The sequence below is a fragment of the Styela clava genome, chromosome 1 (assembly GCF_964204865.1).
Source record: "Styela clava chromosome 1, kaStyClav1.hap1.2, whole genome shotgun sequence".
Taxonomy (NCBI): domain Eukaryota; kingdom Metazoa; phylum Chordata; class Ascidiacea; order Stolidobranchia; family Styelidae; genus Styela; species Styela clava.
The window spans coordinates 27,362,232-27,380,997 of record NC_135250.1 but is presented as its reverse complement, the minus strand read 5'-3'; the positions used below and the strand labels follow the sequence as shown (position 1 = coordinate 27,380,997).

General features: G+C 30.8%; 2 protein-coding genes across 2 annotated transcripts; both read left to right on the top strand.

The window, feature by feature from the left end:
• Positions 1-811: 811 nt before the first annotated feature.
• Positions 812-3,785, top strand: LOC144429231 (intelectin-like). Its single transcript, XM_078117558.1, has 6 exons — positions 812-933; positions 1,181-1,296; positions 1,439-1,530; positions 1,914-2,085; positions 2,188-2,273; positions 2,729-3,785. The coding sequence occupies exons 1-6, from the start codon at positions 832-834 to the stop codon at positions 2,830-2,832; spliced, it is 672 nt and encodes a 223-aa protein (XP_077973684.1). The 5' UTR covers positions 812-831; the 3' UTR covers positions 2,833-3,785.
• A 2,530-nt stretch (positions 3,786-6,315) lies between these two features.
• LOC120335080 (uncharacterized) lies at positions 6,316-15,134 on the top strand. Its single transcript, XM_078115255.1, has 15 exons — positions 6,316-6,437; positions 6,689-6,882; positions 7,297-7,440; positions 7,868-8,003; positions 8,344-8,435; positions 8,773-8,935; positions 9,452-9,621; positions 9,965-10,029; positions 10,547-10,652; positions 10,884-11,036; positions 11,983-12,113; positions 12,370-12,461; positions 13,224-13,386; positions 13,645-13,730; positions 13,984-15,134. Exons 1-15 carry the CDS (start codon positions 6,365-6,367, stop codon positions 14,085-14,087), a joined length of 1,872 nt encoding a protein of 623 aa, XP_077971381.1. The 5' UTR covers positions 6,316-6,364; the 3' UTR covers positions 14,088-15,134.
• Positions 15,135-18,766: the final 3,632 nt, after the last annotated feature.

Genomic DNA, 18,766 nt, shown 5'->3' with positions numbered 1-18,766 from the left:
TCTAAAAGACCGAAGTTGAGTTTTATTGCATGGTAAAATATTGATAAGTCAGGGTTGCATGCTAAACATTGACATGTTTAATCCATTCAATATTACAATCAATCTTTAAAGCATGCTTATCGGTATTTGAATGCTTAATGAACTTTTGGTATACGCAAAACAAACAATGTATGTAGTCAATAAATCAATAAATCCAGAAAGTTTTTCAGGTATATTTCATGAACCACAGAAGACAACTTGGGCCTTTAGAATATGGTCGCATGTACGAATCGTAAGTAAATATAAACTGTTACTTACTAATTGAGAAACAGATTTAGCGATGCCTCTTTATCAAAATTCTTTCCTATTTTATTTGGTCATATTCAGCTTGAGTAAAGAGTATTCTGAACGAATTAAAAAAGAATAATTTATTCAAAATATTTTAGGCCTTATTGGAAGTACAACCCGGTAGTCACAAGAATGGCTCAACCATTCATTATGATAACTGCTATAAATAATGATAATGGATACAGTGATCGATTTGAGACTCATGTAAGTGTCTGTTTTTTGCTAATATTTAAATATTCAAAATAAATTGTAGCCAAGATCATTTTCCAAACTGTGTCTAATTTAACCTATAATGATAAAATTCATTCATTTGTATTTATTCATATAATAATGCCAGGTTTTTGTTATCAGAGTATTTCCCCTGTGAGTTTTTTCTATCAATTTTTGAATGTTAAATGAGAATTGATATATGATCGGCTTAGTATAGTTATTATATAATTTTTTTTTAAACAGGTTTATTCTGATCGACATGTTCGAGACATCATCAAGGTTTATGAAAGTAACATGACTGAAGGAAATTTCTTTTTACAGTATGAAGCTGTACATTTGTACAACCCAGCTTACGTCACCATTTGTGAATTGCACTTCATCATAAGCAATGCTGATGTGTGTAAATAAATAATGTTTTTATATTTAAGTATATTTGTTGTTTTTTGTATACCTTGCGTGCGAGCCTGTTAGATTGATCGGGTAAGCGGGCGCGAAGGAAGTAAAGAAAACGAGATAAATATTAATTCGATATTTATTCCTAAATAAAATAGATCGCAGGGTAACACTGAATAATCAAATGCTGTACTTTGAAAGTCATTAGAACTAAACTATAAAATGAAATGTAAAATTGGTTCTTTTTTAGGAGTGGCATTCTGTAAAGCCTAGTACATTTTCGCATCAGAGAAGTGGATCATACAATTATATTCGAGTATATGGAGCTCCTGCCAACGTACTGATGGGTTACGTGCTTTTGACGAGGTGAGCATAATACTAATCAAAATACAACTCATATACGATATTTCATATCTTTTTTCCCAAAGTTTTGTGTACTTTTATTGATAAAAATTAAACCTAATCGTATACAATAAGAAAAAAACATATTTATTTAATACTCTTGCAGTACTCCAGGGAATTACATAACAATGTCACAAATTGATGAAGTCGCAAATATAATTCTACTTGCTGTTTCTGGTATTCCAAACCTTTTCAATGGTAAGTAAGTTACAGGGTAGTATTCAGATAATATTTACATATTAAATCCTAACAAAATATACAACTTATGACTGATCTCAAACTTTTACAAAACTAAACTATAATATGAGATGATGGGGTCGGATGGTTGCACCACTGTAGAGGATTTTAGTTTAATTAGCTATTTCATATTTTTATTTTATGACCTCCTAGCGGGGTTTTGTTTGTAGTAAGTAATTGGGGCATATTGAATATATATTTTAAATATAATCATATATATTTGTTCAGTTAAATAACGGCTTCCTTTAATTATATTAGAATATAAAAATTATATTAAAATGTAAACTATATAGAGCAACAAAATACTGAATAGAATTTTAACTTTCATTCTATTTTCGTTATAGAAAATACGGGTATTGATGGACTAATAGTACCGGTCATCTTCGATAAAGGTAACACAAGCGAGATACTTCGAATGATTCCACCAAACTACAAGATGTCGGTTGTGCCCGGATATTTGCAATTTAGACCTTACAATTCTTCAGGATATCCCAATGCCATGTGTCCTGGATTCAAGTGAGTATATACAACATTTGCAATCTAGTTTCCACTTCAAAACTTTGTTTTAAATAAATTTTGAAATTATTTCACATTTGGTAATAACGTATACTTGTTCAGAATAAAGTCATACAGTCCACAATATGTTTGCATTGGTGGAATTTCTGATTATATCGAAGATTTTGGAACCTGTAGCGACTTCGCAGGTTTGTTAGTGGTTTCCTGTATTTAGTTACTATAAATAATATGTAAAAACATTATAAAATGAGTGATATTCGATGTAACGCTTTTTATTTCAAGTTATTATGGAACAACTCTTTCAATACAAGTTTAACCAAAAAGCACACGATAGTTTCAACATTGTGAACCGGAAGTCCTGATCCTAACAAGAAATGATATTTTCTAATTAAAAACAATTTTTCTTTGCGCCAGATGCATGTTTTTTATTACGCCTTGAAATTAATACACGTCTAAGCGAATAAATGACTTATAAAAATAAAATATGCAAATTAAGCCGTGATGTAATATCATATTGGTAGAAGGCAAATGGCCTGTATTACAAATTTCCACTGAATATATGAATAGTTTTTGCTAAAACTATACACACCTATAAATATTAAACTGACCAACATCATCAGTATTTTTTATTCTTATACATTAGGTTGGGCGGGAAAAAAGAATGACGTGATCCATCCGGATACTGCTAGTGGGAATGCCCATTCACAAAACGACATCTCTTCTACGATATTGATTTTTTATCGTTGAGACATATAGTCACACATAAAGATTTCGTAATGGGTAACAAGTCAAACGTTTTCATCTTGAAAGTTCATTTTTTTGCTATCGATATCTTTATTTTTTCGTAATTCTGAGCCCTAGTAGATCATATTTAAGCTTTTATTATTGTTTATCAAAAACCATATATATGCATATATAAATGTAATATATCGACAATAAACATTCATTCCGTTTATTACTAACTTCTGTCAGTTTGTGTATATATTGTCCTATTGCTTCGCTCATCAAATTGTTTAATAACGTGTATGAAATTTTAGTATGGTAAAACAGATTGATTTTGTTTTAAAAATTAAATGAGGTAAATATTAGCGAAAGTATTAGCCCACGCTACTGACAAATTTCACTTTGCTAGTAGAATACTGATAAAATCAGTATAAACAATAATAATGGTATATCTATACTACAACTTCTATTTAGTTTCAGTGAATTTTCCCATGTATTTTACATTTTTCGCGTGCCTTTTCTTTGCTATATTTTCTGATTTCTTTTGCCAGAGCGTCAACTTATTTCTTTACATACTGACGGATTTATAAAAACCAGAAAATAATTATCTCCATTAACTGGTTTGGTCAAAATGAAATTATAATATAATTGATTGCTAACACACTAAAAGCATACTTACTCAAAAATGCATCCAATTTAATTTCAAATTACAAGCCCATGAAGTTCTTTCTTTTAAGCTGTTTCCCCAAACACAGCCAACATTTTTTATCGGACCAGCCATCTACTGATATATTTGTTACAAAATTAATCCATATGCAACTCTGACTACATCGGTGATAAATTTTTCATAAGTTTTATATTTACTCTCATTATTTCATTTCACATAAGTTTTACATAAGCTAAGTTTTATATCTCACATCTACTTCCATTAGTTATTTTCTTATGTTTCATTTTGAATACCTTTATCCTTTTAGTGAAGAGCTCTTATGCATGATTTTATAGTTATCTTATGGATAAATGATGAAATATATATAAATGTAAAAATATAAGTGTCCCCAGTTTATGTTAAAATTATATTCAAAATGCAGAATCACATTGCTTGTGCTAGCAGACAGATGTATGAAAATAATAATATGGCTGAAACTGGAAACACAACTAAACTTACACACAAGAACATAATTACATTGAGTCAATTGTATAGTCCTAACTTAATCGGTCTACCGTCCAATACTCGTAACAGAAAGTAATTGATGCAGTGAGACGGATACAGTCCGTTGTCGCTTGACGACAATCAGTGATAGCAACAAAGAACTATACTATAATAACGACGAAATATAAAATAAAGATTCGCACACTGCAACAGGAATATCTAAACTTAATTCTCATAACAAAGTAACGAAGCCAATGATTTATTTGCAAGCATTCTAAAGTGAAGTTTCACAAAGTAGATATAGAATTGTTTATTTTTTTCTTCTTGTTCCTATAAAGTGAATTTGTGCTAATAAAATTTCAATTTGCAACAGTCTCAGAAACAACTGCTAACTTCTAGTATTTAGCATAAAATAATAATGTTTTACAAAGAATAAGACACTATATCGGTTTCTTGCTTCATATGATGGAAGTCACCAAACCGAAACGTGAATTAAAATCATCGTTACAATATAATATTATATTTATTAAAGGGAAAAACTTTTGTAGGAGAATAAATTTATTTTGTGGTGCAATCTGTACTCGGGTTGTGTTCATTTTTTTAATGCTTACTGTGCTCAAAAATGTTCATAGCTGATTCGTTTCAATATATTATCATATCGCTGTTATTGTTTGATATATAGATAGGTAATTGTATGCCTGGCGTAATATTCTCGGGGAATCTTAAACACTTCCTCTATTAATATTAAATACTTCCGCTATACAAGAGTTTTTGAACGACCTTTATTTGGGTATTGTTCAAAACGCAAAAGTTAGTAACCATGAATTAGAATCAGACCATGACACCAACTGAAAAGAGATTATAATATTCTGTGAATGCACATAATCATTTTAGTTGACTCAAGGTAATTTTTGCAGGAATCTAAGCTCATTTTCAAGTTTACCTTTGCCATTTTACCTAAACTTCTGGGATAACTTCTGACTAAATAGCCTACTTGACACTGAGTAAAATTAAATTTTTTTTAAATGGTATTTCACTAATTTAGGTGATTACTGATTTGTGTCTTTGGCCCAGTTCTGCTTTCTCTGATGAATATAAAGGCACCATACATCACATTCCTTACAATAAGTTGAATATATTGATTAAGTGGAATAGGATTGTTCGTCGATATTGTCAGCAAATTTTGTTCTCAGATGAAGCCTTGCCGTTAGGGATGTGCAACTTTCGATTTGATATTGCAGAATCGTTTTCATAAAAATTATAAATATTTGTAAAATTACAAATACTAAGGCAGATACGCGCGTTTGAAGGAAACGGTATATTATGTACAATGTTGTGTTTATTCCTGTTCAAGGATAATTAAAAATTAACGAAAATAACTGCCAATTTGCTTTAAAATCTAAAGCAAAATACTCGTAATGAGATACTGCAGTAAAAAATCACGATATCCGTAACCAACTTTGCTAAAACACGAAATATTGGCTCAAGTATGATTTGCTTCACTCTAACTGCCAATTCCTAATCTTAAATGCAAATCTCATTCTCTCCCCAATCAATGCAACTCAAAACACGAGATGTACAATATTAATATGTTTGTGTAAATCATGAAGTGTAACTCAGCAGCGAATGAAGAATCAAACTAAAATGAAATAGAATACAACAACAACGAAACAAAAGAAGTCACAAAGGAAGCTAAATAGGTGCCTTAAGTATAGATTACAAAAAATATATAATTCTATTTATGATGAAATTGATTAGGATATCGTTACGATAAGATCATCCCTTAATAGTTGAAACACACACATCGTGCCATTATCAAAATAAGTACGGCTTACATTATTTTCGAGGAAGTAGAACTGACGTGGGCAAAGTTATCTCTTGAATGTAAAACAATAAGTGTTGGTATTGCTATATCATACTGAACATTATATTGTTATCTTCAGTTTAGTAACACTCTCTTTAGGAAGAGCATACTTACTTTAAATAAACAATAAAACGTTTGTATATTAAAGCATACCAGAACAAGTTGGGTAAAATGAGAATTAGAAATCTAATGCTGATCGGCAATAGTGACTTGAATATATTAGATGAAATTATACGATGAATGATTATATATCTGTAAAAGATTCAATGTCAAACAAAATTATATTTTCAGAATACAATTTGGTACAGTAATTTAAACGCATTTGCCTAGTGTTAATTAGGGTGGTTCTAATTTTTTGGGATTGCTGACTTTCGAAAGCTAACCCAAGGTACCGTCTCAAGCAAGATTTATTTAAATATCGTACGCTAATCTTAATATTTTTTTTAAAAGCCATTATAAAATATACTAAAACTACCCTGTTTATTTTTCAATCAGATAAATAGTATATTTCATTACTGAATCTGTCTTAGAGAGGACAAAAAATGCAGCGACACGTCAACGACGAAAACTATGAAAATCCATATGAGCATACAATGAGATATGAGAATGATGAAGGTGAATCGGCACTTTTTGTACATGCTAAATAATACGTCAATTTATGCCATACAAATGAGTTGATTGCAAATTGAAAATCTTGCATTTTTCATTTACAAAAATAGTAGATTTTTTTATATGTGAGGTTTAAGTTGTTCCATAATAAAGAAAATAATTGGTCTTAAACTTTTACCAAAGAATTGTGTTATCTGTTTTATTTTTCGCTCCCATACCTTTCTGCATTTATATTTGGTTAATACTTATTGTTTCAGTCGCAATGTCTTCAAGGCCAATTCCCTCAGTTAGTTATGCTGATCCGAAACGTACAATAGACGATCAACAGGATCCATCATTCAACAAAATTCCAAACATGAGAGCGATATTGATACTTTTGATCGGGTTTGGATTGATTACTACTGCTTTGTTGGCTACCGTTGTATTTCAACTGAATATATCATTAACAAAGGTAAGATAATGAAAACAATAACTAAAAAATAAGCCTGTTCTTAAGCATATTGGCCATCATTGGCTAAATACACAATAAAATACATGATGAATTCCGAATCAGGCATATTTGTGACAAAATTCAATATACATTTTGCTTATGCTGAAGTAAGACGCAAAACATTTTATTTAAATAGCAGTCGAGTTCAGGTAAAAAACAATATATGTGCTAATCCAAATCGCTAAAAACTTGAATATTGGTTACGATATGTGAATTTAACATTCGGGATATCAAACTTTATGCCAAACATTCAACAGCAAACTCAACTATGTATATGTTCAAGCGACAAAGTAATATATATTGTTTGAAGGTGCGAACGTTTATGTTAATATTAATAATAGATATGGTATACTTCGGCATTTAATTTCTAATCAGAGCAACTCTTCAAATCCATTGAATATCAATAACCATCAGCGAGTTTCTCATTCATCCAAATCATGTTACGACCTAAAGCAACTTGGAATCAAGATTGATGGCATTTATTCCATAAAACCGGAGAATGATTTTATGCAATTTGCGGTAAGCTATTTGACTAAAAATCAAAACAGTTTATTAATAATGATTATGTCAACTGAGTTATAGTGATATATTTTTCCTGCCACATGAACGTGCAGTGAGTAATAAATTCCATCCAAGTCTTATCCAAGTCTGACTCAGCTTTTGAAATCCGATTTCAGGTTGAAAAAATAATAACTTTTGCAATGTTTACAAGCCAACAAATTGAAATCAGTTAACATAATATATTAAATGACTGTGAATGAGATAACGTGACTCAAAATGACTTAGTTAGTATAGTACCTAATGACTCAGGGTTACCCAACAGAACGATAGCTGCAGATTCTTGCAAAAAATATATTTACCCTGACAAATGTAAATGATTTCCTTCTTTTCAATGACTTATTACTGTTAATTGATTACTTCATTATTTAAGGTTCGTTTCTTTTAGACATTCTGCGATATGCAAACAGACGGGGGTGGGTGGACACTTGTAGCTAGCGTACACGAATCGGATATTACCCAAAAGTGTGATGCAAAAGATAGATGGACAAATTACGTACCAGAAAAGTATATTGCCTCGACAGGTACTTATTGTATTTTCTTCTAATAAAAAGCTATATCATTGTAAAATTCTGTTTTATTTAAAGTTTGATATTGTTACAAAGTTTTTCATGTTAAATCTAAATTTTTGATCATTGCAACTATTATGTTGCACAAAGAAAACAGTTTCTTGTCATGTATTTCCCATCTTTACTGTTACAGATGTGACATTTTGTACCCTAAATCAACGAACGCATGACATTCGAAATCTTCGAGCAAATATGCAACTCAACACATTCCAAATTAAACTCGTCAGCATTACTCAAAGTTGATTAAGTGGAAAATTTCAAATATTATTTTTTATGTACTATTGTATGTTGACAGAGAAAACAAACTGGGAAAACAAGAAAGTTTTCGGTGACGTTAGCAAATGCACGGAAGGTGATTACAAAAATTCCGCTTACTACTCTTTGAACGTAAGAATAATTCATTTCGCTTATTTAACATTTAACCGTATGAAATAATTATAGATGTACATACGTGTTTTGAAAAATACAAAAAAAAATCAAAGGATTCAAAGAAATAAAAGCAAAGTCAATTTATTTAAAATTTATGTAGACATTGCGTATGGAATCAAGTTAATGCATTTGGTCGGGGTTCTCAATGAACCTCTCAGTGGCCCATATGCTGGGTGCGAGGGAATAATTGGAAGGACTAGAACTAAAGTTTATTTGATTGAGGTTAGCTAATGTTTGAAATAATAGCAGTAATCATAAATAGTTTGCATAGTCTTTTTTATCACTTCAATTTTAGGCCAACGACGTCATGGTCTGGCACGTACCATCCAACACACCAACCATGTCTATGAAGGAAAAAGCGAGTTTTCGTTACAGAACAACAAATCATTTCTTGCAAAACAATGGTGGAAATCTACAAAAGATGTTTGAGGAGAGATATCCATTGAAAGTTTATCCGGGTACGAGATCGAAAAACGATTATTTCTATTACGATGACCCATAGCTATCAAAATTTACCGACTTCTTATGGCAACGTCTTATTGCGTAGGGTAGAGAAAAAATTAAATATATTTTTGAATGTCTGTGTATGCACGTTTATATAGAAGTGTTATATTAGTATAAATATGTACGTATGCGTATATATATAAGCTTCGTATGTAGCATTTAAAAGTTCCGAATTAATAGTAACTAGACGTTAAATGTACGCAAAAACACATTCATCCACGATCACATTCATCCACATTCACTCTATTCACACTAACTATGGTAGCAGGAATCAACCCCACCCAAGCATCAAATGCATCGCTACTGGCATGCATGTGCATGAATGTTTATAATAAAGTTGACTCATCGCACTGCACTTTTTCTTCTACCTTAGCTCCATCGAGAGTAATTTCTCAATGAAAGAAAAATTTTAAAATCGACAACATTTGATTCCTGCAAAAAATCAAACTTTTTTATGATTGATTTTACAGGAAAATTCAAAACAATGTTGTCTCAACGAAGCAAATTGGTGCTAAAGGCTCTAGAGAAGAATTCTGCAGAAATAAGAGCTAACGTACCAAACTGGTACACGTATAACTATACTGTTAACAACGTCAACATAATACAAGACAGCAAAATGTACAGCTCATATGGCAATAGGGTAAAAATTAGTTTGTATCGAGTTTATTTAATAAAAGAGAATGCTGAGTCGAGAGACAAAATATGTACAACTCAGTCACATGAAAATACATGACATTTTTCGAGCAAATTCATACCAGAAAAATACAACAAGCTTCGATAATTCATTCCACAATTACATTGTGCCAATTTTCTATATACAATCTTTAAATAAAATTCACATACAATCTTTCTTATTACAATATCGCTAACATAACATCAAAACATGATTTTGCAATTAACCAATCTAAACTTTTGAGTATCACTATATCTGTAGTTAATGCTTATAAGTAGTTATGCTTATAATGTAGAATTTTTTTTTTTAGGTTAGTTTTGGTAATTCCAGAATATTACAAAGTCATCTGTATTACAACAGAATTTATCGCGACGAGTGAGTACAATGCACTTGATTTTAAATTTTGTATTTTAGATTTAAATGCAATTATTTGACTTCGACATGACTATATTTTTGCACCCTATGAATTATTTTGTGGAAGCGTTGTTATTCATGTGCTTTTTGTTATTGTTCATAACAAACTTGCCAATATTACAACAGGTAGATCAATAGCTTTTAGCTTTTCAATAACACTAACATTCATGTCCAAATTGTTATTAGTTATACCAAAGCCAATTTATATCCACAATTTTGCTATATGATGAGAGTTATTCTACTGCCTGATTGTGATTTCTGGCCGTCGAGTTTCTTGTCAACGAACACGGTGCATTCTTTAAAAAGTTCTACAACAAATTAATAATTCTAAATGAACCGAACCAATATGTGAGTATGAGGATAGGCTAGTAGACTACATAGATGAGTTAATAAATTTTAAATTTAATTAACGAAAAACTTTTCTTTAATGACTTATTTACTTACTTATTTTCTACCTTTCCAACCCCAATGTTTACAGAACGTATTGGGAACATACAATAGTTCGCATGAAAGCATCACAGCCTTTTATACTGGTTACTGCTATATCAAACGAAAATTCTTTCAGTCAATACTTCTATATTAAAGTAAGTTTGATTCCGAACTTTAGGTAATATTTACTTTAAAACAAGTAATTTTTTCAAATATTATTGTTATAGCATATATGTCAGATAAAAAATACAGGAACTCGTCAAAGCTAATCGGATTAAAGTTTTGTACATTGTAACAGTATTAAATGACCGCAATCTTTTGTTGATAGTTTATGAAAACTCTCTATTTGCAGTAATCTTAATCCATTTAAGTTTATGTTTACTCAGGTCGAAACCCAACGCTACAAAGGTGATTTTACCGAACTGATACAAAATACCAGAACAAACGGGAACTTCAAATTGCAATACAAAGCTGTGCAGTTTAGACAACGTTCGTATGCAACTGTTTGCGAATTCCATTTTGTAATAAGCAACACAAAAGTAAGAGTTTAATTGATATTTTCATATAGAGACTATATGGTACCTAAAATACTTTAGATCATCGCTAATTCTGAGTTTAGGACCAAAAATCAGAAAATGAATTAATTCACAAAATAGAGGGCTACGAAAAGGATACATATTCCTAGTTCTTTTTTTTTATTTTTTAAATTATTAGAGTCCAAGTTTGCTGTCAGTATAAATTGGTACCCGAGGATATGAATTCATGTAATCAGTAATCAGTAATTTATTTTTCCACCAATATTGAAAATACGTAAGATACATATAAGGAATAGAATAAAAGAAGAATAGCATTTCAGGGTGGAGGGAAACGCCGAAAAACCTGTACTGGTTATTGAGCAGCGACACCCTAGAAGGGGTCTAACACAACATAAAGAAAAACAAGATAATATAGAAAGCTTAAAATGAATATAATATAGAAGCAAAATATTCACACTAATAAATTTGTATGTTGGAAACGTTCCAAGTATTCAGAGGATTTTTGGGAAATCCAGAGACTCTCGTTAATATAAAGATAGACTCCAAGCACCATCAAGCGAGGTAACCACGGCAACTGCTCAGCTGAGGCACAGGCAGCAAGTTAGCGTACAGTTACCGAGACAGATTTGTATTTTGCAGGATTCATAAGTTATAATTTGTGTAGAGCATGTACGGATGGAATGGTAACTATTTAATTCATATTTCTCGGTGCTTGAGTTAAAGCTGATCACCGTAAAGATATTAAAAAAAAAATTAACGATTCTTTTCAAAGGATTGAACAGTCATTAAACAAAATGCAGGTAACAGTAACTACTACAGCATATTTTAAATTTGAACAATATAGGACATGGAACTGTAGCAGATAACCGTTTCCACAATGAGAAGAAAGTTGATATGTATAACAACAATTGGTTTATTTTGATGATTATTTTGATGTTTATTTTGATAGGATTGGATGTCCAGGCCCCCAACATCTTTTGAGAGAAACAATCACTATTCATCGTCTACCGTTCGACGAAACCAATTTCAAGTTGACGGAAGTCCTTCCAACATTGTAATGGGATATATGCTTCTTACCAGGTTTGTCAAATTAAAATGTTTTTCTTCGTATTGCTTGCTATTGACCAATTTCACTTAATTAACCTAGAAACTCAAGATATGATGATATCGGAAATGTATAGAAATTGGTAATTGTCTATACTCTCTAAAAACAAATGCCAAATGTTTTTTCCTAAATTAATCATCACTAGTTTACGAAGTTCTAATAATTTACTATGAACATAGAGACAATTTTTTATTTAAGTTGTTGATTTGAGCTACGAAATTTAATTCTCAGAAATAAAGGGGAAAAAATAACTGTATCACAAGCCGATGGTGTTGCGGATAATATTATTCAAGCAGTTGCATCCATCCATAACCTTTTCCAAGGTAACATTTATTCACCTTTCGTTTATTACCAGTGGTGGGATTCAAAATTCTGGTAACGAGTTCTCTTATGTTTTGAACTCACTAACAACAGGTTCTCTCATTTCAAAAGAGCTGCATTAATATGACACGCTTTACTTGAATCTAATACATAACTTTCGAAACGTCAAATATCGCTAGCTGTCAGATGCCGTGCATGCAAAGCATTGGCTGCAGTTGTCTAACTTCTGAAACTATGAATAACGATTTCGATGATTATAACGATAATCCAAGAACCTTTGACGCAAATCACATCATTGTTCTCTTCGTCTTAATAAAAAGAGGTATTGGTGAGTTAAACTAGTCAGTAGCAGTAAATATATGAACAGAGATGAATGTGTAAGTTGACGTTGACATTGTTTAACACCAAAAAAAATAGTCTTTAAATTACACAAAATTTCTTTTATAGTTGTTTTTATTTCAACCCATTAAATTCTGAAATGATATGAATGTACAATGAAGGCCCTTTATTGTCTAATATGTGGCCCAGGATTACGTAGAATTCTTCAAACGCCGCATGATTTCGAAGTCGAGTAATTGATCAAGTTAAGTTTCACTGGGAGTTGAGTACGAATCATAGTATTTTTATTTCCAATGACTCGAGTACTTCGAAATTTTGTTGATGATTTGACTCTAACTCGAGTCATATGATGGCATATGCTAAGCAATGTCCTATGCTTTAAATGTTCTGATTATTTTGATAAAATAGTGCTGTTGTTCTTTCAGAGAGCGAAGGACTTGTTGCTCCAGTAACATTTGACAAAGGAAGCACCAATGCGATTCTAAAAACTATCCCAACAAACTTCAGGTCGACAGTTGAAGCAGGTTATTTGGAGTTTCGTGCGTACAATCTGACTGGATATCCAAATGCAATGTGTCCAGGCATCAAGTAAGTCTACTCAATATTAAATCAGTTTCGTGGTTCTTATATAACTCAAATTTGTGTTTTATACGCGATGGCGTTATATATTTAATAGAGAGCTTCACTAATCACTAACATATACCAAAAAAAATAAGCATGTCACAAAAATTGATTAGAAATAACAAAATTCAATTTCATTTGGTGATTATGGCGATTATAAATACCGAATAAGTTTTGATTATTTAGCGATGTTTGAAAAATTGACTTTTAATAAATTTTGTTTAGAGTGAAATCGTTCCATCCAGAGTTTGTTTGTCTTGGTGGAATCTCTGGAGATATTGGAGATGATGGTACTTGTGGAGATTTCGCAGGTATTTAAATTTTTGAATGATAAATAAATATTCAAAACTCATAGAGTGGTATTACTTAGTGTGGTACGATTAGTATGATTTGTACACATTCGAAACATTACAAAAAATTCGAAACTTGGAAAATGACACATCTGAATCGGCTAGTTTAGACTCAATTTTTGATAAAAAAAAAAGGCTATCATATAAATATGGTTTTTCAGCACGCAAATATTAAACAAAATCATAAAATAAAAGATATTCTCCTATTAAATAGGTTGGGCCGGTAAGAATGATGATGTCATCAATCGTGATTATGCCAGTGGAAATTCTCACTCGCAAAAAGACATCTCTTCTACTATTCTGATATTCTATCGCTGAATTAACTAATTTTATGTTTTCATGATAGAAATCGTATTGAATATTATAGCATTCGTTATCATGTTTGGTATTTTTGATTCTTCCTTTCATTTTATTGCTATTCTCAATATTGTGTAACATATTTTTGCATCTGTCACTTATTTGAGGTTATACAATATCTTTCATTGGCACTGATTATATGAATTATAAATCATAAAAATAGTATAGACAGCTAGTTGAGTAATTTGAAAATTAAATAGGCATTATGTAAAAAAAAATTTTTTTAAATATGATTTTATGATGAAAAAATGAATTTATGAAATTGTAAAACTTCTAACATGAATAGTAAATTTGTTTTATCAGAAGTTGATTAACCTAACTTCCTGTTTTTAAAGTTACTTGTGTAGGAAATTTTGTTTGATTTTTTCAATATAAAATCTCTCTAAAGTGATACTGGACTTGAAACATTTTTGTCGTGCATTAAATTTATAACGCCCATTGTTTTTACGGGCATTGGTCTGGTTCACAAATCTATGGATAAATATTTTCATAACTGTACACGTCATAAAATTAAATAAATTGGTTCCACTCATAATTATAAGAATTCCGACATAAAAGACAAATGTGTTAGAAAATGTGTACGACAAACCTCAGTAATCACATACGAAGTCATAATACTCGATCGATCGATACACAATTAAAACGTATGCCTAATTTGAACAAATTGATTTACACTTTGCTAGTGAACTTGTAGGGAGCAGTGTAATTTTATTTTGTCGTTTGAAATCGTTTCTCATTTCATCAATTTTATATTTTTTTAATAAAGTAACATAGATTTTAAATATAATATATTTGTGTTTCATATCTAATTTTGGCAGTAGCAAAATATCTATCGGAGTAAGTTTTCAAGTATTTAACAAAAAAATAAGTTTTCAATCATCCGACATAGCGCAAATAGAGTATTGGAAATAAATATAAAAACTTTGCAATGCCAAACTGTAGAAAGACTTTTTTTGTTGGGTCAAGACTCGGGGGAAAAACAATTAATACCGATCGCAAAATGATATATTTTTTACAATTATATCATCCTATCGCTGATAATAAATGCTTTTCTTACATTTTTGAGTACAAAATTGTGACTATCTGTGTATTTTAAATCTTTAAATAGCTATTATAATTATTCAATAAATGTATTATGATAACATTAACGTGTCTGAGTATTGATTTAAATTGAATCAAAGTTCAGTAAGAGTATCTGTACATCAAATTGCGGGAAAATAGGGTATTTGAGTCCTAGTCGGAACATCATCAGTTCTGCCGATGTGATTTAAATTCGCATATCAAATTAAAAGTCTGCATAAAATATTTTATTAGTAATCATGAATTTAAACTAAATACTGTAAATACATAGTCTTACACAATACATTTGTCGTCGTCTCAAATGATTTCAATATTAATGGTCTGACAACATTGCGCCTACGCGGCCTCGTTTTACTTATATTACTTCCTGTTTCTTTTGGCAACGTCGAAAATGGTTACCTGATATTAAGTTTAGATAATATAATTTTCCTTCATAGCGTATTTATAACAGGTTTATTAGATTCGAAATGTGCATGTGGATCGTTTTACTGAATGATATAATGAATGCGAATATCATATCATATCAAGACATATTGGATCACTTTATTTGATATTCGTCAAGTCAAGTATAGGCAGCCCCAAATTGTTTGAAAATGCCAAATATTGTTTAGGAATGATACAACTGACACGCTCGGTAAACAGAACAAACGGGAATTATAATTTGTAATATAAGGCTATACAGTTTAGTCAACCTTCTTATGCCTCCGTTTGCGAATTCTATTGTTAAAAGCAATACAAAAAAAGTAAGTGTCCAATTATAATAAGTTAGTAACTTTATAATATTTATACATGCACTTCATGTACTTGAGTCTAATCTTATGTTGAACGACAAACGCATCATCTTATTCAAGATGTGCAAGATGTGCATGCATGTTTAGAAATAGCCTAATAGACAAAAATGATGCAATCAATAATCAAATGTGATTGTGAAGTGATAAGACCAGTAGATCTTTTTTAATTTGTTTCTTTGTTACGTGTATGTATGTTCTTGTGTTCCGCGATAAGAACTACATATTTATTTCGATTCATCTATTCCTAGGACTGGATGTCTAGGCCCTCGAGATTTTTTAGAAGAACTTGTCATTTTGTATCATCAAGTTCCGCATATCGACATAACCAATTTCGAGCTGAGGGAAGTCCTTCCAACATTGTGATGGGTTATATTCTTCTTGCCAGGTCTGTGCATAAATAAAACACATTTATTGTGTTACTTTCACCTTTGTCTTAAAAACTGAAAATTATCATAATAAAAAAATGAAATTTTTTACGCTTTTGTATATTTTTGAACAATTTCTAAATTGCATTCTACGAAGGTTTGGACTCTGATGGGCGCTAGATGGGCACTTCCGGGTTTTGTATTGGCCTTTTCCGCTGCCTTGTTTTTTTGCGTATTCCCGCACTTTTTGGTAGTTTCCTTGAATAATCATAGGACTAAACTAATTTATAATAAATGAATATGAACTTAGTGATAGAGTATTATTTGTGGTGGTTATTGTTTAACCAACTTTATTTTTTCAGAACTAAATGAAGAAAAACTACTGCATCGCAAGCCGATGGTATCACGGATGATGTTATCCAAAATCTTTCCCAAGTTAACATTATTTGTTATTACGTGTCAATAACTACATGCATAGCTTAACTATACACTTCATTGAAAGCAGAACAGAAATAAATTTGTCACTACGCACTGGCATTGTTTAACAATAAAAAAATGCAATAACAATCACACACACACAATGTTTTATAACTGTTGCTTTTTTTATTTGAAATCGTCATAGTGAAATAGGATATGATAAATGCAATGTATGTCGTATAGAAATATGTGTACCAATATGGAGGTAAATAATTTTATTCGTCTATTTTACATCAAGTTGTGTGAAGGCACTGAAACCGATGGAAATAGGGATATTGACTAGGCTAACACAGACAGTCTCGAACCTCGTAATAGAACTAGAATAAGAAAAATCGGTCTGAATAAAATTATGACCGACCCTAACCTGGTACACATACTACGGGAGTGCCTATGTTTTCATGTTTAGATTACTGATGAATAAAACTAACAAAAAAGGGGCGCACTGAATTCGAGTCAATAACTGTGGTTAAGTATCACTAGCAATTAGTTTTTGGTTAGTTCAAGTATTCTCATTTAGATAAATGCAATCAGCTCAAAAGTTTTTTTTTGTAAATGTTGACCACACTCGAACTAGATTCAATGAAATGATGCTCTCCAATACTGATGTAAACTTCCCTTACAGGCTATAACATTAGGTTACAACATTATAAGCTCTTAAAATATTAATTTCAAAATTTTTATGATAAAATAGTGTTGTTGTTATTTCAGAAAGTGAAGCCCTTGTTGCTCCAGTCACATTCTACAAAGGAAGCAACAATGCGATTCTAGAAACTATTCCACCAAACTTCAGATCGACAGTTGAAACAGGTTATTTGGAGTTTCGAGCGTACAATCTGACTGGATATCCAAATGCAATGTGCCCAGGCATCAAGTAAGTTTAACTTTGAATTAGTTTTAGGTATCCGTCTTATTAAAAGTTTTGCATTACGTTTTATATAGAATTGACACAAATTAATTAAAAATACCGAAGTTAAGGTAAATTTTGGATTATGTTGCAATTTTGTTATTAGATTTTAAATCTGAACGAAATCCTAAAAACTTCAAAATTAAATGTAAGCATATTTTTTTCAGAGTAAATCGTTCCATCCAGAGTTTGTTTGTCTCGGTGGAATCTCTGATGATATTGGGAATGATGGTACTTGTGGAGATTTCGCAGATGTTTAGACTTTTAAATCATAAATAAGAATTCAAGACTCATAGTGTGGTATTACTTAGAGTAGATTGAATTAGTACGATTGGTATACACTCGAAACAATAAATCAAATTCGAAACTTTGACAAATGACGAATATGAAAAAACAAATTAAAAGAAATCGGCTAGGTCAGACTAATTTTTGATTAAAAACTATCATACAAATATGAATTTTCAATTGGGAAATATTAAAAAAAAATTGTACCCAAAAACGTTATGATTTTCGTTGTTGTTGAAATATTGGAAATTTTTTTTATTTTAAACAGGTTGGGCCGGTAAAAATGATGATGTCATCAATCGTGAATATGCCAGTGGAAATGCTCACTCGCATTCTGATATTCTATCGCTGAATTGGATAGTTCAATATTTTTATAATGGAAATCGACTTTAATATTATGGCATCTATTATTTTGTTTGGTATATTTCGTTTGTTATTTTGCAGTATTTTTGCTTTTCGCAATATTGTGTAAAATATTTTAGCATCTGTCAATTATTAAAAAAAAAATTTTAAATTCCTGTATTGGCATTGATTATATAAATTATAAATTATCAAAATAGTTTAAACAGCCAGCTGAGTAATTTAAAGATTAATTAGGCATATCGTGAAAAGATAATTTTTTGTTCATCGAATTTTTCGATGAAAAAATGAATTCATGACGACATTATACTTTTAAAATGAATAGTAAATTTGTTTTATTAGAAGTTGATTAACTTAACCTCTTGTTTTTAAAGTTGC